This window comes from Botrytis byssoidea, assembly GCF_014898295.1.
Source record: "Botrytis byssoidea strain MUCL 94 chromosome Unknown BBYS_002, whole genome shotgun sequence".
Classification (NCBI taxonomy): domain Eukaryota; kingdom Fungi; phylum Ascomycota; class Leotiomycetes; order Helotiales; family Sclerotiniaceae; genus Botrytis; species Botrytis byssoidea.
The window spans coordinates 339101-360208 of NW_024065843.1; the positions used below are offsets into that span (position 1 = coordinate 339101).

Below are 21108 nucleotides of genomic sequence, written 5' to 3' on the forward strand. Positions count from 1 at the left end.
GAGCACCTAGATTTGCGGTGCGACTACCTAGGTATATCTCTCTCGTCGAGACCAGAATGAATTTCTTATAAATACCCCGAGAATCTTTCTCAAAGAATTAGTCTTCAGATTCAAGCATTCCCAATACCTCCTGAATATCTCCAGCTACAATTTCTTGTTCATATACTCCGGCGCGCAATGAGAAGCTACAGGCGATTCAGATCCGAAGATGACTTCTCAGATGACGACAGATCATCAGTCATTTCTTACACTGATTCAGATTCAGAATCAGAAGTCGAAAGCGATTTGGGTTCCGAGCGAGAATGTCAAAGTTCAAGAACTCTTCCCAGAGGAAGATCACCGTCTCCTCGACCCAGCTCCCTTTCTGGTGACTACTCAGATGACTTAGATGATGAGGAGGCGCCAGATCAGGCTATACGATATTCATCATGGTCTTCCTGTTCATGTTGTGAGTGCAAGTATATCCCATCGAATTCTGTCCAATATGGCTATTCTGTACAAAACTCCATACCAGTCCCCATGGGATTATCGCCTTCCCCTCATTCGAAAACAACTTACTATTCCGGAAACCCCCAAGGCAGTGATAGATTTAACCACAATAACATCATGATAAGAGGACCTCGATCGAGATTGAATGATGGAAGCGGAGGGCAGGCCTGGAGGATGAGGAGACCAACCATGGGAAAGTACAGAGGGCCGAATCGAATCCTTCAGGACCTGGATAGAGAATACCATATGAACACAGAACTGGAGCAGAGATACCATCATGAGAGACCATGGGACACAGAGAGAGAGAAGCAACTGAAGGGTATCACCATAAAGACAACGAGAAGGGCGTAGATATAGGCGGAATTCGTCTTCTTATTCTTTAGGGATTTCCCAGATCAGAATTATTCGGAGGAACGCAGGAGTTCAAATAGGATTGTTAAAGTTGCTGGCAAGGTTGCATCGTGGTTGTTTTCTGCCATTTCAGGGGGGTAATAATATCGTGATGGTTATCTCATTTGTTATTGTTAGTGGTTGCGGTGTAGGTGTCAGCATTTTTCCCGAAGGTGCTAGGGCTGGTCGTATGGATATTCCCCTTTTATTTTCTAATTGAGTTATAACGTGTTTTATCAGTGAATAGATCATATCAATAAATGGGTTATTTCGAAAATTATTTAAATCAAGCTTTTTAAAATATTAATATTTTAATAATTAATTATTATTTTTTTGAAAAAAAGATCTTAAAAATTAATCAAAATCTAGATTTTCTATTAATCTAATTTTTATAAAATAGTTTTATTATTTTTTTTTAAAAAAAGGGAAATTGTTATGATTTTTATTACAAAAAAACTATTTCTATAATAATAGTTTTATAAATTCGAATTTTCTAAAACTAATTAGATTTTTGAGATTCTTATATATTTAAGTATTTTATATCAAATTTTCAAAAAATCATATGTATAAATAAAGAAAGTATATGGTTATATATAAATGAATTTTGTATATAAAATAAGTAATTCATTTATTAATATAATTTACTCACTAATAAAACACGTTATAGAATAAATACTATTACGATGTTAACATTTTGAATTGATAACTTATGTATGATATTACTAAAAGTATGGATTATTCAATCTAAAACAATTTTCATATTTTTATATTTACGATCTAATCTTTCCAATCCTTCCAATCTTTTACATAAAATTTTCAAAAATTTCAATTTTCTTTTTGAGATTTTATCAATAATATCGGTTTTTGTAGTTGTTGAGAACACGCTACTATTACTTAAACTTATAGTACATATGAAATATCAACAAAGCTTATAAGATACACCGTGCCAGCGCATCAGCTCAAAATCTCAGATCAGTCTCTCTTCCCCCATTGACTCCCCCATTCCAGCATCAGCCCGACGCCTTTTCAGAATCTGCCAAGGCTCTTCTGTACCTCCTACTAATCTTCTTGAACTCACCCCGTGTCTTCTTCAACTCAATCATCAATTCATCAATAAGAGTACTCAGCATCATCTCATGGTCCTCTAACTCCTCTTCCTTCTTGCGCAAAGTGTGGATTTCAGGATCTGGCTTCAATACTGTCTCGATACGTATCTTTTCTTGCTGGAAGCCTCGTATAATTCTTGTAGTTTCTGAACGGACCATCTCGGTAGTTTCCACCTTGTAGTATTTTGCCGCTGGAGACGGGGGTGCAGATTCTGCGCTTTCGGCTCGGCTCTCTGTGTTGGAGTGGAGATTTTGCGACGCAGATTCGAGATCGAATTGACCAGGGGGTTTCGTGCTTGGATTAGTGATGCGATTGACAGACCCCTGACTTGTTTTTCGCGACCCTTTGTCCTTAAATAAACCTGAAGGCTCTCCCCCTTTATTGAGGTCAAGTGAGACATCAGAACCTGACTCCCGACTTGTCTTTCGCAATACTTCGTTTCTTGCAAACCACATGGGCTTTCCACCTCCGTTGAGATCGAGCGAGGCATCCGAATCTGACTCCTCACTTTGAATGGCTTCGGTCTGGGCTGCATGCATAGGGGGATCCAGGAAGGGGTTTTGAGGCTCCTCAGCACTTGACATATGCAGGGGGTCATCTCCGACGTCCAATTCCATTCGGGCGCCTGATCTCGATGTTTTAATTTCAGTAGCAAGTGAATTTTCTTGTCTCGACCCATAATTCTGGGCAGCTTGATCACTTAATGCGGGCGCGCTTTCCCCTTCAGTCTCTAACTCATCGTTTCTGGTTGGAGATGCTAACTCCTGGGGTGAAACATAAGTAGACAAAGCTTCTTCTTGTTTCTCTAATATATCATGGACCTCTTCGATTAAGGCAACTGGAGACCCTACTTTAGGTTCTGCGCCCACAGCATCGGAGTCAGAACACGATTGTGTGCTTATCTGGCTTTCTCGGAGCTGGGCTTCGGGTCCCAGATCTTCTTCGTAGGAATCAGATTGTGATTGTGTGCTTGTTTGGCTTTCGCAGAGTTGCGCTCCAGGTTCCGACTCAGTTGGCGAATTCGATTGAGGTTCAGACTTGGGTTTGGCGGCTCGGTTTTTGCGTGGCATTGTGGTGGCACTTGTCCACTTGGAGATGGATGATTGAGAGGGGTACTGAGAGAGAAGATGTCGGGATTGATATGTTTGGGAATTTGTTTTGGATTTGCTGATGTAGGATGTGGAAGGGAAGGGGAAGGAAAGGTTTAAGTAGATTGATGGCTTCGTTGTTATTCGCTTGGAATATAATGATAGCGCTCAAAGGCCGAGATTGCATAAAAGAGTTGAAGAAAAAAGATGAAAAGAACTCTGAGATGAAGGATCTTCACTTAAAGACTTTTTCCTGTATTTTCATGTATATTGAAATGTGATTAACAGTAGATTTGTATACCAAACCATCTCTCTTTCAAGAGAATGACTAAGAGCACTACATGCAATCTTAGATGAGATATTTAATAAAGACCTCAATCTAATTCCTTATATTAAATCATGCAAAAAATATAAGAATTTCAGGTTGATCAAAGCCAAAAATGACGGATGGTACGGACAATGTACTGAACTAGGTATATAGAGAGGCATAGGTGATAAAGAAAGACTTTTTTCGATTTCCTTTTTCTCTACTTTAATTAGAAAAGGGTTGATGATTTCCTTTGCTACCACTAGTTCATGGATTGAATAAAAAGAAGTAGCTATCCAATTAATCGTTCATTGTGAGAGCTGGAATTCGAATTCTTTCCACACCTTTATTGCTATTCGCGCAATTTGTATAAACATGATCCAAGACCTAAGTTTACAACAATTCGAAATATAGATTCCCCTAATCATGAAATAAGCATCCAAGAACCCCTTCCAACTATTCAAAATGACCATTAACATGATGCGCAACCGCTATCTCATCGCCCTCAAACTCTCCGCACACCGGGCATGTACTCATCGCGGATTTGAACACATCTCCTGTTGATCTTCCCTCCAATACTTCTTCCTCGTCATTTCTACCGCTCTCTTCTTGCTCCATGATGCTCCCCTCATTAAATCTATTTTCTTCAGCTGTACTTTTCTTCCCCTTACGATTTCCTTTCACAACAATATAATCTTCCAGACAAGCCCCTGCACTGGTGCTTGCCGCGGAAGATGCGTCATACCCATCTGTCCTGAAATCCGAGTACGTTTTGCCACCGCTCCCTCCTCCCCTCCACATACCTCCTGTCCTCTCATCCTGACCAACACTCCTCCCACCCTCACCCCCACCCACTTCCCCATTCCTCCCCAATCCCCTCATTCCCCCCTCTCCCTCCTCTGCCTCCCCCTCTGTACACAACCTCTGCACCCTCCCTACCCGTCCATCCCTCAACCTAACCTTCACACCCCTCGGATGATCCCCCCTCGTCAAAAGCTCTCCCACAAACCCCTTCACTTCCCTCCCACTCCCCTGATCCATTTTCAAAACAATCGATACCGGTGTTCCGGGATGCAGGAGCGCTATGCGTGGGACTGGAGTATAGTTGGTATGAGAGCGTGGTACTCTATCGTTATTGCCACGGCCTCGTCCATAGCCTCTTCCTCTTCCTCGTCCACGAGTAGCGTTTGGTGGGTCCATTTCAGGGAGAAAATATTGACGGCGAGAATGTCGTGGGGTTGTATTCTGAAACTGGGGTAGACTTATGGTCTGAAAAGGTAAATAGATGGATTGAAGATAGATAGTCTCTAAATATAACCGCAACCTCTTATCACATCTCCTTCTTTCGCTTCGTCTTCTTCCCTCCAACTTGATGTGTAAATCCTGAGGCAAGAAACAATTTTAAGTGGATGGATTCGTTTATTTTCGTGACGTGTGGCTATTAAAATACAATCCACGAATGATATTGAGAGTTATACGATATAATTGTATGGATATCCTTCAGCCGATCATGGATGCTCGATGGAAATGGAAGGCCGAGGCTTTGAGATGCAAATTATGAAATCGTGACTAGACCAAACACGTGAATCACAATCATGTGATATTTGAAAAAATGTTTGAGATCTCAAAGAACTTGAAAGTTTGCAGACACTATAGATTTCATTTGAATGAAGCAAGATTATAAGTGGTGAAAACCCTATCGTAACGAATACATGTTTTGGTCGGGGAATGGCAAATGACATTTACGTAGAAGGAGCCACCAGTGAGTACATGGACTGACGGGACACTACAAACAAATTGACTTGTGAATATATCTTGATATATCAATTTGTATCTCCGAAGAATTGTTACAATTACTATTCATTAGAGATAAAACCATAAATATGAACTTTAATATCAAACAATTGAAGAATGTGTTTGTCAAAAATTTCGAAAGTTGAGAAGTGGCCCGTCACTCCATGCACCCACTGGTGAGCCTAAGCTTCTGGATCCTGTAGTTCATACTCATCTCTCATCGAATTTGGATCGAACTTCACAAAGTTCAAGAATTCACCAAGATTGAATAAGCTTCTCAATAAGCAAATCTCCTCATTCCCTCCCCAACTCTCTTGTTTCTCCACCCATAATAAAACCTCAATCCCACACATCCTACACACACAAAATACAACAAACCAGCATTCACCCAATGACCCAACGGAAAGCCCTCTTTCGCTTGATTTGATTTGTATATCCACACACCTGCTATTTGTCCCGGCGCTCCTACTGATATATTCAACGCAATAGCAAGTCCAATACCGGCTGTTGAGAAGATATTTGAAGAGAGGAAACCGAGAAGAGGAGGGATACAGGAGAAGGCTCCTGAGGCGGCGATAATGAGACAACCATAACGGGAGTTATAGGAAGCAGGGGGCAGGAGAGCAGAGGCGGTGAAACCAATGGCGCCAACGAGGGCCATTATTGAAGAATGGAGCGCGCGACTGAGGGAGATTAGATGGCTGGGAGGAGAGAAGAAGGGGAATTTAGCTTACGCATTGAAGCGATCGGCAGACCAAGATACGAGGATTGTCACAACATCTTTAAAGAGTTAATAATGATTGTGTAGGGGAGAAGAGGTAAACGCACAAGCGACAGCATATGGTGGGACTGTCATAAGTTGAGCCTCGAGGTTTTTGTATCCAAGTCCAGCGGTAATACTTGGTGTAAATAAGGACAAACTCGAGAAAGGCGTTGAAATACCGAAATAGATCTTAAACTTTAGGTCAGCGTATCATAGAACGTTATGATCATATTTATTACTTACCGCATAATGAGCATATAGTCTCCAGGTACATAGAATTTCCTTGGCTTCTTGCCACGTCAATCCTTTATCGCGTCCTTTAGCTCCCTCTGTCGCAAGTCTACTTGTGGCTAAATCTTTCTCATCCTTTGATAGCCATTTTACCGTTTCTGGATAATCTGGTAGATAGAAAAATACAAGAATAGATGATAGACAAGAAGGAATCCCTTCAATAATGAATAACCATCTCCAAGCTGACATTCCGTGGGTACCATTCATATGACCGACTCCAAAAGCGATAGCGCCACCAAATGCTCCTGCAAGAGTTGCGGAGGCTAGGATGAATGCGACACGAATTGAGCGCTCAGATGTACGGTACCAGAAAGTCAGATAGTAGACTAGACCTGGGAACAATCCTATTGCGATGTTAATGGCTGCCGGAGAAAGAGGGAAGAAAGTATGTACCAGCTTCGAACATTCCGAGAAGGAATCTCACAGCTGTAACACCAGCGAAGTTATGAGTAAACCCAAGTCCAATTGTCATGATTCCCCACGAGAACATTAAGAAAGATATCCATTTGCTTGGACTGAGTTTCTTGAGGAAGTAATTGGATGGTACTTCGAAAATTGCATAAGCGATCAAAAAGACCATTAATGCGATGCTGGAATGGGTCAGGAATCACAAAATCCAGGAGCAAGGTCCACACATACATATATTGAAAATTAGTCATGTGTGTATCGGAAAGGAGATCATCATGAGTGGAAGAATTGAGTGTTTTGGCATTGCCTATTTTCTATCAGCTCAGTACGGACGACACGAGGACGACAAGAAGTGGGACAGACCAATGTTGGAACGATCAAGGTAACACAACAAGTAAATACCAGCACATAGAGGTACGATTCTTAGATCTTGCTTCCAAACTAATGCTTTGGTATCTGCAACACTTTCTTCCACTGTAACATAGTCTGCTTCTTCAACTCTCTACGACACGTTATCAGATGGAACGGAATGCATGGATTTTTTCAACTTACCTCCTTTCCTCCTTCGAAACCGGACACGACAGTCATGATAGAAGAGTGCTAAAGTAAACCAAGCAACGCAGCAAATTGTGTACATGGAAGAACACAGTAGGGCAACATATACATGGCAAGAAGAACCAGAAAGATATATAAGAAATACTACACCGCTCGAAAGTGATCTGGCATTTAATGAACTCAATCAAGCCCTGTGAACCCCCACACGACACTACAAGAGTGGAGTGAATGGAGCGGGGATCGCGCGGCCTACGGTTATTGGCACGAGCGCTGATCAGGTCTGGGGTAAAACCAAAGGAGGACTAGCGTAGAAGCCATATATGATATTTCCTAGCCTTGCATGAACTGTGGCTGAGCAGAGAAAGCAATCAAATGTTTGACATAAGCCTTGCCCTATCACAGTGTGAGCAAACCGCAGTCAATACTGATATGGAGACACTTGTGAGAGTTAATGAATGCCATGAAAAAATGGATGATTGATTCTTGACTTCGTTTTATTTTGCCTCGAGTACTCAAATTTTTGAGAAAAAATTGAGGTTGCAAGCGAAATGGCTAGTCAAGACAGTCCTCTCTCTATAACATCCAGCGTCGCAGGAATATTAACTTTTGTTGCCGCTATTGCTGCAGCAATATACGTTCGATTCACCTACTTACGCAATGCTGACAACGAATACTTCCAAGTCAAAGCATCTCTTTCGTGGCATAAAACTGAATCACAGTGGCTTCATGATTTGGTTTATGCATCTGATGGCCCAAAAGATCGTTTCGGACATGAAAAGGAATATCAGATGTATGTCTCCGTGATGGAAGAACTTGGAAAACTTGAGGAGAGATTACTAGAGTTGGTAACAGAAGCCGAACTGAAGGCTAGCCCCGAGGATGATCAAGGAAAGAAATGGGCCTTGGTACCGAGAAGTATGGCATTTAGAACGAGTGTAGCCATGTCGTGGCTACCTGTGAGGAGGAAAGCTTTGGAATTAGTTAGGCAGAGAGATGCATTAGGAGCGAGAGTTTTATTTGCACAGATGAGTATGATGTCATCGTAAGTATTGAACCCCATAGTTTAAGGGCTCGAAACTGACCAAATTAGACGAGTTCGAGACCAAGAATCACAAGCAAAGAAGCAAAAGGAATTAGACCACGAAAGACTTGGGCGACTGGAAAGCACAGTCCATTCTCAACACGAGAAGCTAGATCGATTAGAGTCTCTAGTATATCGATTGATGCATCGTGATCGGATTGAGCCTGAGAGCGTTCGACGTTGGGAAGCTCAAAGAAATGATACTTTTGGAACCGATGATTCTCAGTCCGAAACCCTAGTTGCGACTGGAACGACTACCCCGTTACCAAAATCAGAAGCCAAAGACCTTGAGCATTTTCGAACCCCAGAATTGACGGCTGTCTAGCGGAAAGTTCAATTATACCAGTAAATTTAGTCGAGGAAACATGACTACTCTGTTCTCGCTTCTGCTCGATGAACTTGGACCACTAGCTGCTCCCTCGACTGCTCTCTCCGTTTGGCCCACCTTAGCACCTGCACCAGCAAACGGTGCACGACTTTGTCCAGTAAATTTGATACACTTTGTAATTGGCATTGGATGAAGAGCACCAGCCAGAACGCGATCCGTAGTTGGCGCTGGCGCTGGCGAGGGGTAGATGAACATCACATGGAACCTCCTCCCTCCAGCACAGGCCCTCTCCTAAACACTGCCCAAAATCTCATTCCTTAACGATTAAAGGAACGCATACCCCTTAACCTTCAGATAGATAGCACAAAATGCAACACTAGGTACTGCCCATAAAATGTTCAACTCAATCACCGCCCAAATCCAGATAGTCCCTACTGGTGGAGCCTGTTTCATTGTGGCAAAATGACCATATTCATTTACAATGTGTATAAGATAACATCCTGCTATTATACTAGCAGCGGAGAAAAAGATTTCGTGTACATAAGGATGTGCCTTGGCAGGTATTTGAGGTAATAAATTCGACGGTTCGGGATGTGGATGGAAGGCGTAAAAGAGAAGCCAGATGACTGTTTGAATCAGCAAATATTCTGCTACGTCCAAATATAATGTAAGACTCACCAGGACATGCTTGGAGGGTCCTAGATACTATACCCTTCCAGACGATTTCTTCGGCATATTGATGTGTAACCAATACATCTAGAGTGAAATGTAACATCGTGAGACTGATTGTCCACAAAACGGAATCCCCGAGTCTTCCAATTAGGATCTCATCATTTTCCCCATCTAATTCTGCTTGACGTTGTCGTTGAGCTTCACTTAAGTTTCGTTTTTCTGCGATATCCAGAAGAGTTTCGATGGAAGGATCAGGGCCAGATCTATCTGGCTTTTTGAGCTTAAATTTCTTTTCTTTGCCTGGCATGATGTTTGCTGTGCTGTCTCGGAATGAGTGATTGAATAAGGAGGTGTGTTTCGCGGCTTTCAAAAAGAGTATAAATACTTGCTATTCCCTCTGCGAGCCTTGTCATCTGAGGGTTGTGGAAAATAGATGCAAAGTACTTAAATACGTATACCGAGTTCCCAAGGCTGAAGATTTTCAACACATAAGACGAAAGGCTGTCGAATACTTGAATGATACTTGATTAGGTCGTGTTCATGCAAGAGCGATGAATTCCATTTCGTACATATCTAAACCATGTAGTTCTGAATGGCATTGGTCAATATTTGATCCGATCCCTTGCAGTGAACCTCGATTTATCCCTTAGCGCAAGGCTTAAGGACCCATATATTTCTTGACCGACAAACCGGTCATTTCCACTCGTTTCTATTCACGAACCCCTCTCAAATCCTAAACCTAAACATACTCGATCTGCAAGTTATTCGCGCATATCCACACCAGATCATACTTGTCGTCGCTCCATTTCAATATACACTTCTACTCTTTAACAAACGTTCCCCCATAAATACCTTTGAAATGCCCAAAATGCAATGGACCTATTTCCTTACCATCCCCATCATCACTTTCGCTGCATGGCAATATAGTGTCACAGTTGTTAACTCCAAATTTCCAAAACTTCGTAACAAGAAGATATGTCTATTGATCGCGCATCCTGATGATGAAGCTATGTTTTTCGCGCCAGCAATGCAAGCTCTTACGGATCCGGAACTTGGAAATCATGTTAAAATTCTCTGTTTGAGTAGTGGTATGTAAGGTGCATGATATCGAGTTAAGCATATATTGATGTGCAGTAGGTGATGCAGATGGATTAGGAGAAACTCGGAAGAAGGAACTTGTTAAGAGTGGGATGCAGTTGGGCTTGCGACAAGAGAATGATGTTTTCGTTTTTACGAGTCCGTAAGTGTTCTTCGAATCATGTCGCATAAGTACTATGTATACTAATCGCGTTTCTTAAACAGAGATTTCCCGGATAGTATGACGAAGATATGGGATAAAGAAAAGATCGCCAACCTTTTGGCATCTGCCTTTTGCCCTCCTCACACAAGAAAAACAGACCTTACAACTGCTCCAACAGCATCTATCGATGTTATTGTTACTTTTGATGCGCAGGGAATTTCTTCGCACCCAAATCATATTTCCTTGTACCACGGCTCTCGAGCCTTGATCGCATCTATGATGCGGGATCGTCCAGGATGGCAATGCCCTATTGATCTTTATACACTTACCAGTGTCTCAATCTTCCGAAAGTACACATCGATTTTCGATACCTTGAATACTATGGCAGTCGCAGCATTCTCGAAGCGAGAGATAGGCGATCATCCAAGTCCTTTGTTAATGATGAGCGGGGTCGGTCAACTTAGAACTGCGCAAAAGGCCATGACAACAGCACACAAGAGTCAGATGAGGTGGTTCAGATGGGGTTGGATTGGAATGTCAAGATATATGGTCATTAACGATTTAAAGTTGGAGAAGGTCGTTGTATAGATGCGATTTTGAACGGTACAGTTTAGGGCTATGAGAAAGAGAAGAGAGCTCTATTGTGCAGTGCACAGTACGAATGACTTTGGATAAAAATATCTTTTGCGCACAAGAGCGTATGAATGGATGAGAGATGAGTAATGCGTATACGAAGTCAGCATGCTTCTTTTGATCTCATTTTGTATTGTTTGTTATTTTCTTGTTCTCTTCCGCAAGATGCCTACAGACCGGGCTGTAAAGTCATCAGCCTTTCATCAAACTTGCTTGTTGTATTTAGACAGATATTTTTCTACTTTATGAGACGTCAATGTTATGGGCCATGATTCATTTTATTTTAATCTCCTTATTCAATGAATCTAGTCACAGAGCTGACATCCAAACGTCTAAACTTAATCCTGTCTGACTTGCGACATAATGAAAATATCTCAATACCTGGCGTCCATTGCCATTCAGAACCCGGGTGAACCTCTGGCGCCGCGCATTCTGCTGTCTCTAGTCTTACATATCTTAGCAATCATCACTAGTGACATCAACCTGGTTTCAAAATAAAGGCCAAACAGGAGCAATATAAAAGAAAGGCAAAGAAGTGCTCGCACCCAATCAACGCAGTATGCTTCCAGAGCAAAGTGGAGAGATGGTAAGAATTTACTTCATCTCCCGCTACTTTCGCAGAGTGTTCAAATCATATTTCGACATGAAACTAGACTTTCACAACATGGACTTTCCCTTCTTAGATCAATCTAGATGTAAATAGCAACTGTGCCTCAAAATTCCTCTGTTTTGAGGACAATAATAGATCGAAGTTTCATTCTTATTCATATTGGTATGGAATGTTTCTGATTACTTATTTTCTCATCTAGTCTCGCAAACTTCCATTAACGCAGCAGTCGACCAATCGACTGATGACGAAATTAAAGCTAGAGTCAAAAGCGAAATCAAATATTGTGTCATCCACCTTGCTATCTCAATTTTCCAAGCGGAAAATAGAAAATCTGAAGCAGGCAAGAGATCAAGATCAAAAGCTAGAGCCACATGTGAGTGTGCAGAAAGAGGAAATAGAACAGGAATTGGATAGCATCGGTATCCTTACTCTCGAAAAAGCACAGTTGGAGGAGAAGATTATGGGGTTGGAAGAGAGGGTGCGGGAGTTGGAGATGGAGAGGGAAAGGGATGTGAAGATGCTTTTGTGGATGAGGGTTGAGATGGCGAGGTTTGGGGAGTGGTGGAGATGGGTTGAGAGCGGGTGGGGAGGGGAGATACAGGGAAATCAAGGATTTTAGAGAGTATGATAGGGAATGGAAAACTGGACGGCTTTTGGGACGGGAGGGATTTCTTGATATCACTGATGATGGTAGATGGCATACATAGGAGATTCTGAGATCCACCTTTATAGATTTTTCTTCATCTAGCTTTCCTTTTTCTTCTACTGTTTTGCTTGTTTGAGTTAATGGCTTCGCATAAAATCTCCATCTTTACAATCCCCCAAATCTCTCTCTTCCCCCCAACTCACAAGCCCTCCCTCACAAAACTCGCAACCCAAACCCCCATCGACTCCACCCCCTTCACACCCCCCTCTACATTCCCCAAACTCGCATCCAGAACATCATACATCATTTCCAACACATTTCCCCTCTTCCCCTCCCTATCTTCCCTTCCCGCAACATCCTTCACTCTCTTCAACTCCCCCTCCTTCCACCTCCCCACATTCCCCACCTCCCAAACCCCATCTTCCAATCCCCGTCCCCCCTTCACCATCTCCCTCTCAACCCTCCACCCTTCCTCCCCCATAACTTTCCGCATCTGCGTTGCGCTGCGCACACATCTTACATTTCCACCTCCTTCTTCTCCTTCTTTTTTGAAGCCTTCTGAGACGGCTTGAAGCATGATTGCGAGGAGGTGGGGAAATTGGGCGGGGGATGGGGCGCTAAGATCCCATTCTGCGATGCAGATTTGGGTTTCTTTGGTGAGGATAGTGGGGGTGGAGTCTGAGGTTTGGGGGGAGGGTAATGATAGTGAGGAGATGTAGGAAATTAGTTGGGGGAAGAGAGAGGGAGATGAGAAGTAGAAAGTACTGTGGGAGAAGATGATGTGGGTGTATGGTTTTGAGTCTTGGTTTGTGGATGAGGAGGAAGTGTGAGAAGAGAGAAGTGATTCGAGAAAGGGAATTGGGAATGCGTTGTGAAATGTGATGCGGTGGCCTAGTGGGCCGGATTTCAGTTGAGATTGGGCTTGGGAGAGAGTCCATGGTGAGCCTATTGTTTGTTAGATTTTTGATTGATAAGAATATAATTTCATTTTTCTCAGCATTCGACGCCTGGGCAGGAGACAATATTGAAGCGTGAGGGAAGAGCAAGGACGATAATGATTAGCAAAGAAAGAATATATCAATACCATAATCAGGATCTCCGGGATCAACAGCATCAACATGTCCATTCTCCCCAACTTGTGCAGCGAGTACCAATGTTGTATCGCCCTGACCACAGCCTATTTCGAGGACTTTTGATCCTGATGGAATAGACCAGAAATTTACCTAGTTTTCTTTCAATGAGATTCTGCTGCTTTGTGGTTTTCACATTGTAGATATTTGAGGGAGAGAGGAAGAAAGGCTAGGCAAGCTAGGAAATCGGTGGACTGAGGAGGAAGAGGATGGATAGGTAAGAGAAGTGAAAAAACAAACAAGTTCAACACGATGCCTGATTTGTGCAAGCAGCATTTCTTTTCTTTTATCATCACGTTCAGTAGGTGAATCACTTGTCTTAGGAAAATAGGTGTCGAGTATTTCTTGAGGAATGATAGTTTCCGACATTGTGTACGATGTTAGAAGAATTGCAGTAATATGTCGAGATGAAGTAAGAAATCTTTATGGAAGATTCAAAAGAGATTTGTGAGAATGTCAAGTATTTTGATTGTGATAAGAGATCAAGAGAATGATTGAAAGAAGGTGGAAATACTTATCTGAGGAAGCTTGAAAGTTTGAGTCATACACTAGTGTGACTATGACCCCCATTCATGCATCGTGAATCACATCATCTGCATATGAGGATATAGGGCTGCTTGTTGTGGCATAAACTTTCAAAAGTTTCGAAAGTTTATCATGTGGTAACTTTTTTCCGTGTTGAAAATGAATTCGAAGATGGATCTGGCCTACGAGTATCTCCCAAAGTGGCGAAACTAGATTTAACAGATGAATGTATGGAATATCGTGGTAACCTATTTAATTTTTGAATCTATGGTCCTGCACGACTTTGGCTGCCAATTGAACTGGCCCGCCAACGGCCTTTCTGTCCCGATTATATCGGTATTCATTTTTTCTGTTGAAAAGTCTCGCCAAAGACTTTCGTTTTCGTCTCCTCTTTGACCTGGTATCTCCATAAACCCTTCTCCATATCCTCAATTTTGTATCTTCAGATTTCCCAGTGTCTAAACGTACATGACCTGTATATGTTTGATAAGTCAACTCTCCTCGTAAAAACGTTTTATAGTTATTGACTATGTCTGGAATCTTCTGAAATGCCCAGTTTGCATGATTTTTAGACAAGTATTCAGCTGGTCGATAGATGAGATAGTTGACCCATTGTCGCATATACATCCTGCTAACCCTCAATTTGAAACGGTAAAATATGAAGTCTCTTTGCCGAATTTGTGTTATTATCGAGTCTGGCTTTCTGCGTTTTAAACTACTTTCGTATAGGATCCTGTACCGATCTACTCTTTTGGCCAATTTATTGTGTAGTTGGCGAGCCCTTGCGATTTGAATTTGGGCAGTTCCAATTTGTCGGTTATAGAGAAGGTGCCGGATGTAGATGTTGTACATTGAAAGATTGGGTTCGACGTTATAATGCAGAATCATATTATTCCAAACTTCGTTCATGCTAGAGGAGGGCAACACTCCTTCGTCAAATCCTAACTCGCGTTGAGCGGCACTTCCCCGCCTTCTGGCAAACACTGCAGTCCATTCCAATAAGTCTTGCCAAGCCCGCGTCGGAATATCAATGGAGTACTTTCTTGATACTTGATCCATCACATGTATAGCCATTGGTAAATCATTATTGATACAAAACATATGGATGATCGTACGAAGTAATCTTCGTGATGGATACAATGGAGAGTCTGGAAGACGAGTATTGAGCCTCGAATTCTCACCATTCTTCAATTCGACATCAATGTTCCACACTCGCTTGAGAATTGTTTTAGCAGTCTCAAGGTCTCCCTCTCTACTTGCCGATATCATCAACAAGCAAAATGTCTCCTCATTCCCCATCAGACCTGCCTTCCCCATTTCTTGAAATAATTTATTGACTGAAAGTCTGACTCCATTGTTGGATCCGATTCGGTGTCTATTGAATTGATAAGGTCTGTTGTCCCATTGACGAAGATCCTTATGGTGAGATACGACTCTTAGTCTTTCAGAATGGTAAGGACTAAGAACATCCGACCAACACATGGTAGCCATGTAATAATTAAAACATTCCACATCTGGTAAAATCTTTCTATTTTCCATCACTTGGAATTGATTGGAAATTAAAGACTTCCATGTCAATTCTGCGACTTCCTGATGTCCTGTAAACTTTGCAGCTTTGAGGAGCATCTTGTATTCGGACAGATGGATTGGATACTTTATTTGTCGTTTCATAATGATTCGACGCAAATGCCAAAGATAGACAATGTAGGCACGATGAGTTCCGTCATAGTCAAGAGTATCCGTTCTCATTTCCAATAAATCTTTATGCTTGAAGTCTTGTAGCAATGCCTTGTATCTCCCGAAAAAATGTTTGGGATCTAGTAATCTAAGGATTTCGGAAAACGTGTTTGGAAGAATATCCAACAAAGGTGAATAATTCACACCAAAATTATCCACTTTGGAAAGTTTAACTAGTGCTTTAAGAAGTTCATGGGGATCTCGTAACTGGAGTGCTCTGAGCACATTCTTGTATTCAGATACCATTTTAGCTTCTTTGAGGAGTATTCTGCGCTGTGCCTGATTAACAGGCAACCCCACACCAACTTTTCGTATGACAGAGACCAGATCAGACCCATCGGACACTTCATCTTGTTCTCCGAGAGTCGGGATTTCGAGTGGGTATATATCTCCGTATGCTTCTTGACTTTGAGATTTTTCGGTCGCATGCTTTCCAACCCACCAGTCCTTTAGGTTTTCCTCTTTACTCCAGGGTGGCTTCATCCATTCCGGTGTTTTGAAGAAAGTCTTCACATTTCGATGCTTATTCCTTATCTCATATCGTCTCCAGTATGCTTGTTTTGCTGCTTGCGAACCATCGTTGATGATCTCATCTCCTTCCTCGAATTGCTCGATGTTCGTTGCCTCTTCATTTCCTCTTTCTCTTCCCACAAAAGTACTAGGACTATTTCTTGGTCCTGCAGATTCGTATAGCCATCTTCTCCCATTATATTTTTTATCGGACTTCGGAAACGGTGGCACATGAAGAGTTGTAGCGATTATGGACTTGCGCGTCGCAAAACCGCGCAAGAAAGGCCCCATTAGATGTGATTTTGAAAATCATCATTCTCCCACCCTTTCTACACTCTTCTCGCATTGACCATGTAATTGATGAGATCAAATGAATTGTAATCTGGGGAAACCTGGGGAAAGTTGAAAGGGTCCACTTGGTGTTGTCAATGGCGGGAAGTTAAAAGTGGTGGTTTGAAAGTGGTGGGTTTGGTGGATTTCGCTTGATTATTTGAAATTTTTAGTGAGCGCGGCAAGTCCCGCCGTCTAAAGCAACAACCTCTATGCGATTCAGAGGTAAATTCAGTACGTCAATCCTGGTGACCATTCATAACAACAAAAAGTTCGTCGGCATAAAACGAAATAAATATGGCAGATATTGATGATGGTACATCTGCACCAGCGGAACCTCTTGATTTGGTGCGACTATGTCTCGACGAAGTTGTTTACGTGAAATTGAGGGGAGACAGAGAATTGAAAGGAAGGCTACATGTGGGATATACCCCTGCAAGACTTTGCGGTGCTTATACTGACAAAGGGTAGGCTTATGACAGTCATTGCAATTTAGTATTGGGGGATGTGGTAGAGACAATTTATGTTGTGGAGGAGAGTGAAGAAGATGATGGAGAGGAGATCGTAAAGGTTAGTCTGTATCCTACTTGGCACATGCTTTCGACTAACATGTGTTCGCAGACGGTTGTCAAGAAATCTGAGATGTTGTTTGTTAGAGGTAAGTGTTCTTGGACTCTCATTTGGTCTTCGCTGTATCTGACATTTTTTCAATAGGCGATAGTGTTATACTTATCTCACCCAGATCCTCATAAAATCCAATACCGACATGCCATTACACGACGAAAACGAGTAATCTTTCTAGGAAGGAGGAAAGAGAGACCACGAAGGTTGGAGGATGAGAGAACGATATGGCAGGCAAAAATGGGCAAATTCCACCACGATCTGGCCGCAAATACCAAAATTCGAGGACCACAAAGGCCGGGAAAGATAGATAGGCGCGAGACGGAAGAACAAATAATATATGTAACAATTCCAGCCAAATAAGCCGGGTTCAGATATATGTGAGATTGTGTAGTACAGTGGGTACTCGACTGAAGTCCGGTGTACACTAGCATGTTCGCGATTGTTTGGCTGCTCTGACTTTTACAGAGCTCCTGCTTTGAATGTTTTGGAAGGTATGGGATGCTGTGAGTTGTTACACCTGGGTCCATTGTGTCAATGCATAGTTGCATCGATTCTCACAGAGTGTTTCTATCCGAGAATGGACGGATGAGATATACCTTGACGCGCTTGGTCCTGATCAAATTCAGTTGCGCAGCAGAATTGCTCCGGCACTTTGTTTGCTTATCATTCATTTGCAGATGTTCATTGCAAGCAGGCTCGTCAAGGAGAAAGCCATAGGCGACTGGGCATAGATATATGCCTAAACAATCTCAAAGGAAGGGCCAGAGCTGAAATTGTAGGTCGTGGTTGATTCTACTACATACTACCCCAAAGTGTAATTACCATGAGCTTTCTGTAAGAATGCTTCTTCAATGATGAATTTGCCCGTGTCAGCCATTATGAGAGCAGATTCTATATCATGTCCATCGACATTCTGATCACAACCTCGAGCTCAAGTTAATGCGCACCAGAGACTACTTCATTTAATCACACTAAATTAGACACGTACGCTCACTTTGGATAGAGAAAGCTTGGGATGGACATCTAGATCTAGATGTTGTCACGTTCTTGCTGACATCTCAACATGTTACTTTTTCCGTTCTACAGACTTCTGATTGACATGGGCATGAGGAGCTATTGTGGGGTTCAGGGGTTCTTGAGCCTCATGCGTCACTTGTACTGTGTTCGGCGCGTATATGTACAAATGAAATTGACGGTATCCCGCAACAATTGTAGATAATAATGTGCAAGTGTTATTGTGTTTTACAAGTTAAGTTAGACAAAATATGATTTATATCTTTCAGTCAGAAAAGATGTCGAAACTCAGCCTCAAGGCAATGACTCAAAGATCTATGATTCATTCATCCCAAGATCCTTATCGATAAAGCCACCAGTGGGTGTACGGACTCACGGGACAGTACAAAAATGAACTTGTAAATATCTTTTGATATATTGAACCATTTATTTTAAAATTTGTTCTATTTCTTGAATAAAGATAAAATAATCAAAATACAAATTCTGATATCAAACAATTGAAGAATGGATTTATTGAAAATATTGAAAATTGGGAAGTGTCCCGTCAGTCCATGCACCCACTGGTGAGCTTCACTTATTAGACTTTACACACCGAACAGTCTTTCGGTCAGTGAAGGGCGTATTGGATCGATGTACGGTTATTGATTGTCCAATCATATCATCAAGCGTTAGGGATCATTTGACAGTCCACTACTAAATTAGTGTCAATATCCCGCACTTCACTTCACTTCCCTTCAAAGCACAGACGGAGGATCCTAGAATTGGGAATCCTAGATTGTTGGAAAGTCGAGACATGTACATCAAATAGAAAAATTTCCATATGATGCATCAAGGGCGCATATCTGACAAGCTTGACTCATATTCAAGGTTTGTCATGGATGCCGTTATTATTTTTCTGGAGATGCTAGTCAATATGAAAACATCACTCAAGTAGGTATTGTTATATATAAAGATCATCCGTTATCTCATCCTGTTTCCAGTTTTCAAGAAGTCTCACCAAGATACGAAAACAGCTTCATATCAATCATATATTTGAATTCGGCATTTCACAACCGATATCAGCCTGCAATTGTCGATTCCTTCCTTTTTCTTATCAAAGTTACACCCAAGAGCCTTCAGGGCACATATTTCCCCGCATCATCATATATCCAATCGTACCTATCTAAACATCATTCCCCTCCTACATTGCACACCTTCTTCTATTTTGTCCAGCTTCTTTTCAAGTACCTTCAGACAAAATGTCTGCTTCAAGTATATCCTCTGGCTCTGGAACAATTGCTACTTACGCCAAGAAAATCAACACGACCAAGCGACCAGATGTCGAAATTCTCCTAGATGACCACCATGATGGAAAAACCTATACAACATTTGATGGCTTGTCAGGCAAGGCCTCAATCACAGCTCCCCATGATGCGGAATTCGATGAGATCCAGATTACCCTCGAAGGCGTTACTCGAACATATGTTGAAAACATATCTCACTCCAGTGCAGCATCCAAAACAACAGCCGTACACAGATTTCTAAAGCTCGTCATGCCAGTTCGAGAAGCTGCATATCCTCAACCACGAATTGCTCAAGCTGGCAAAACATATATCTTCTCATTCAACTTTGTCATCCCAGAACAACTCCTTCCAACAGCTTGCTCACATGCATGTGATGCCGATCACGTCCATATGGCACATGTGCAATTGCCTCCTAGCATGGGCGATCGCGAAACATCCATACTAGATGACTTGGCTCCAGAGATGACCAAAATACAATACTCAATCAATGCCAGAGTTATAAAACACAATGATTTCCCAAAGAAGCAGATTTCTCTGATTGAGGGCTCGAAGAAACTTCAAATCATACCAATGGTGGCGGAAGCACCTCCTATGAGTATCTCGGACGATGACAAGAATGATTACCAGCTGTCAAAGACAAAGTCTTTGAGAAAGGGCGTGTTCTCCGGAAAGCTTGGGAAAATAACTGTTTCGGCCGATCAAACTGGAGCAATTGTTCTTCCATCTCCTGAGAGCTCCTCAGGGGCTACATCAATGGCAACTGTCAAGCTGCAATTTGAACCACACGATTCTAACTCGCAACCCCCTCGTCTTGGTAGTCTAGCCACTAAAATCAAAGCGATAAGTTTCTATGCTACCAAGCCAGCCAAGTTTCTCTCTTCCAAATCGAGTATAGTCAAGAACTTCGATCCTGCCCGACAACTTTATCAGACTTCGGTTCCTCTTTCGTCAAGATGTGTTGAGCAGGTTGCTTGGGTGAAGCACTTGCCCCAACCAGATTTATCCCGACGAGCTTCTACCATATCGTCCAGTTCGTCTGAATACTCAGACAATTCACAAATGTCGCTAAAGGCACAGGATAAGATCTACTATACAGCAGAAATCTTGGTCCCAATTTCATTGCCTTCGTCAAAGACTTGGGTGCCCTCATTCCATTCATGTATCGTCTCTCGAACTTACTCATTGGATCTTGCCTTATCCATTCATACTCCAGGAGCAGGAATTCCCGCTTCTACGGTCAAACTCTGTCTCCCAATACAGATTGCAGCTCAAGGCAACCGGACTGCGCCACTCGCTCTTACCGCAGAAGAAGCTGCTGCTGAGCTGGCAGATGCGAATGAGTATCTCAGACCACGAGTTATTGAAATGCCAAGAGGGGACTTGGTTGAGAATAGTATCTTGCGTTCGAGCTCTACTGTTCCACGTCCAGAATTGCCTCCGAGCTATGAGCACACTGAGGTATCCAGCAGGACAGTTGATCCATCAAGATGTTGATTTGAAATGGATTCGGGGGGGGGTTTTTTTTGCGTCGTTCTTTCTATTTTTGGGTAAAA

The 21108-nt window shown here is 42.2% G+C and overlaps 12 protein-coding genes across 12 annotated transcripts; 5 read left to right on the top strand and 7 right to left on the bottom strand.

Moving 5' to 3' along the window:
- Positions 1 to 177: 177 nt before the first annotated feature.
- EAE97_000874 (uncharacterized protein) lies at positions 178 to 840 on the top strand (the record flags this gene model as incomplete). The annotated part of the gene is made up of 1 exon (XM_038871384.1): positions 178 to 840. One exon carries the CDS (start codon positions 178 to 180, stop codon positions 838 to 840), a length of 663 nt encoding a protein of 220 aa, XP_038737285.1.
- Positions 841 to 1889: 1049 nt separating this feature from the next.
- Positions 1890 to 3056, bottom strand: EAE97_000875 (uncharacterized protein; the record flags this gene model as incomplete). The annotated part of the gene is made up of 1 exon (XM_038871385.1): positions 1890 to 3056. One exon carries the CDS (start codon positions 3054 to 3056, stop codon positions 1890 to 1892), a length of 1167 nt encoding a protein of 388 aa, XP_038737286.1.
- Positions 3057 to 3837: 781 nt separating this feature from the next.
- On the bottom strand, positions 3838 to 4581 carry EAE97_000876 (uncharacterized protein; the record flags this gene model as incomplete). Its single annotated transcript, XM_038871386.1, has 1 exon — positions 3838 to 4581. One exon carries the CDS (start codon positions 4579 to 4581, stop codon positions 3838 to 3840), a length of 744 nt encoding a protein of 247 aa, XP_038737287.1.
- An 871-nt stretch (positions 4582 to 5452) lies between these two features.
- Positions 5453 to 7225, bottom strand: EAE97_000877 (uncharacterized protein; the record flags this gene model as incomplete). Its single annotated transcript, XM_038871387.1, has 8 exons — positions 5453 to 5858; positions 5910 to 5955; positions 6004 to 6127; positions 6182 to 6573; positions 6623 to 6819; positions 6869 to 6944; positions 7001 to 7139; positions 7190 to 7225. The coding sequence occupies 8 exons, from the start codon at positions 7223 to 7225 to the stop codon at positions 5453 to 5455; spliced, it is 1416 nt and encodes a 471-aa protein (XP_038737288.1).
- A 192-nt stretch (positions 7226 to 7417) lies between these two features.
- On the top strand, positions 7418 to 9770 carry EAE97_000878 (uncharacterized protein). The gene is made up of 2 exons (XM_038871388.1): positions 7418 to 8234; positions 8283 to 9770. The coding sequence occupies exons 1-2, from the start codon at positions 7741 to 7743 to the stop codon at positions 8596 to 8598; spliced, it is 810 nt and encodes a 269-aa protein (XP_038737289.1). The 5' UTR covers positions 7418 to 7740; the 3' UTR covers positions 8599 to 9770.
- EAE97_000879 (uncharacterized protein) lies at positions 8611 to 8856 on the bottom strand (the record flags this gene model as incomplete). Its single annotated transcript, XM_038871389.1, has 1 exon — positions 8611 to 8856. The coding sequence occupies one exon, from the start codon at positions 8854 to 8856 to the stop codon at positions 8611 to 8613; it is 246 nt and encodes an 81-aa protein (XP_038737290.1).
- On the bottom strand, positions 8926 to 9580 carry EAE97_000880 (uncharacterized protein; the record flags this gene model as incomplete). Its single annotated transcript, XM_038871390.1, has 2 exons — positions 8926 to 9227; positions 9280 to 9580. The coding sequence occupies 2 exons, from the start codon at positions 9578 to 9580 to the stop codon at positions 8926 to 8928; spliced, it is 603 nt and encodes a 200-aa protein (XP_038737291.1).
- A 371-nt stretch (positions 9771 to 10141) lies between the features above and the next one.
- On the top strand, positions 10142 to 11101 carry EAE97_000881 (uncharacterized protein; the record flags this gene model as incomplete). The annotated part of the gene is made up of 3 exons (XM_038871391.1): positions 10142 to 10361; positions 10411 to 10513; positions 10576 to 11101. 3 exons carry the CDS (start codon positions 10142 to 10144, stop codon positions 11099 to 11101), a joined length of 849 nt encoding a protein of 282 aa, XP_038737292.1.
- Positions 11102 to 12601: 1500 nt separating this feature from the next.
- EAE97_000882 (uncharacterized protein) lies at positions 12602 to 13901 on the bottom strand (the record flags this gene model as incomplete). The annotated part of the gene is made up of 3 exons (XM_038871392.1): positions 12602 to 13347; positions 13487 to 13625; positions 13773 to 13901. The coding sequence occupies 3 exons, from the start codon at positions 13899 to 13901 to the stop codon at positions 12602 to 12604; spliced, it is 1014 nt and encodes a 337-aa protein (XP_038737293.1).
- Positions 13902 to 14309: 408 nt separating this feature from the next.
- On the bottom strand, positions 14310 to 16595 carry EAE97_000883 (uncharacterized protein; the record flags this gene model as incomplete). Its single annotated transcript, XM_038871393.1, has 1 exon — positions 14310 to 16595. One exon carries the CDS (start codon positions 16593 to 16595, stop codon positions 14310 to 14312), a length of 2286 nt encoding a protein of 761 aa, XP_038737294.1.
- Positions 16596 to 16931: 336 nt separating this feature from the next.
- On the top strand, positions 16932 to 17386 carry EAE97_000884 (uncharacterized protein; the record flags this gene model as incomplete). The annotated part of the gene is made up of 4 exons (XM_038871394.1): positions 16932 to 17054; positions 17106 to 17204; positions 17256 to 17292; positions 17349 to 17386. 4 exons carry the CDS (start codon positions 16932 to 16934, stop codon positions 17384 to 17386), a joined length of 297 nt encoding a protein of 98 aa, XP_038737295.1.
- Positions 17387 to 19510: 2124 nt separating this feature from the next.
- EAE97_000885 (uncharacterized protein) lies at positions 19511 to 21049 on the top strand (the record flags this gene model as incomplete). Its single annotated transcript, XM_038871395.1, has 1 exon — positions 19511 to 21049. The coding sequence occupies one exon, from the start codon at positions 19511 to 19513 to the stop codon at positions 21047 to 21049; it is 1539 nt and encodes a 512-aa protein (XP_038737296.1).
- Positions 21050 to 21108: the final 59 nt, after the last annotated feature.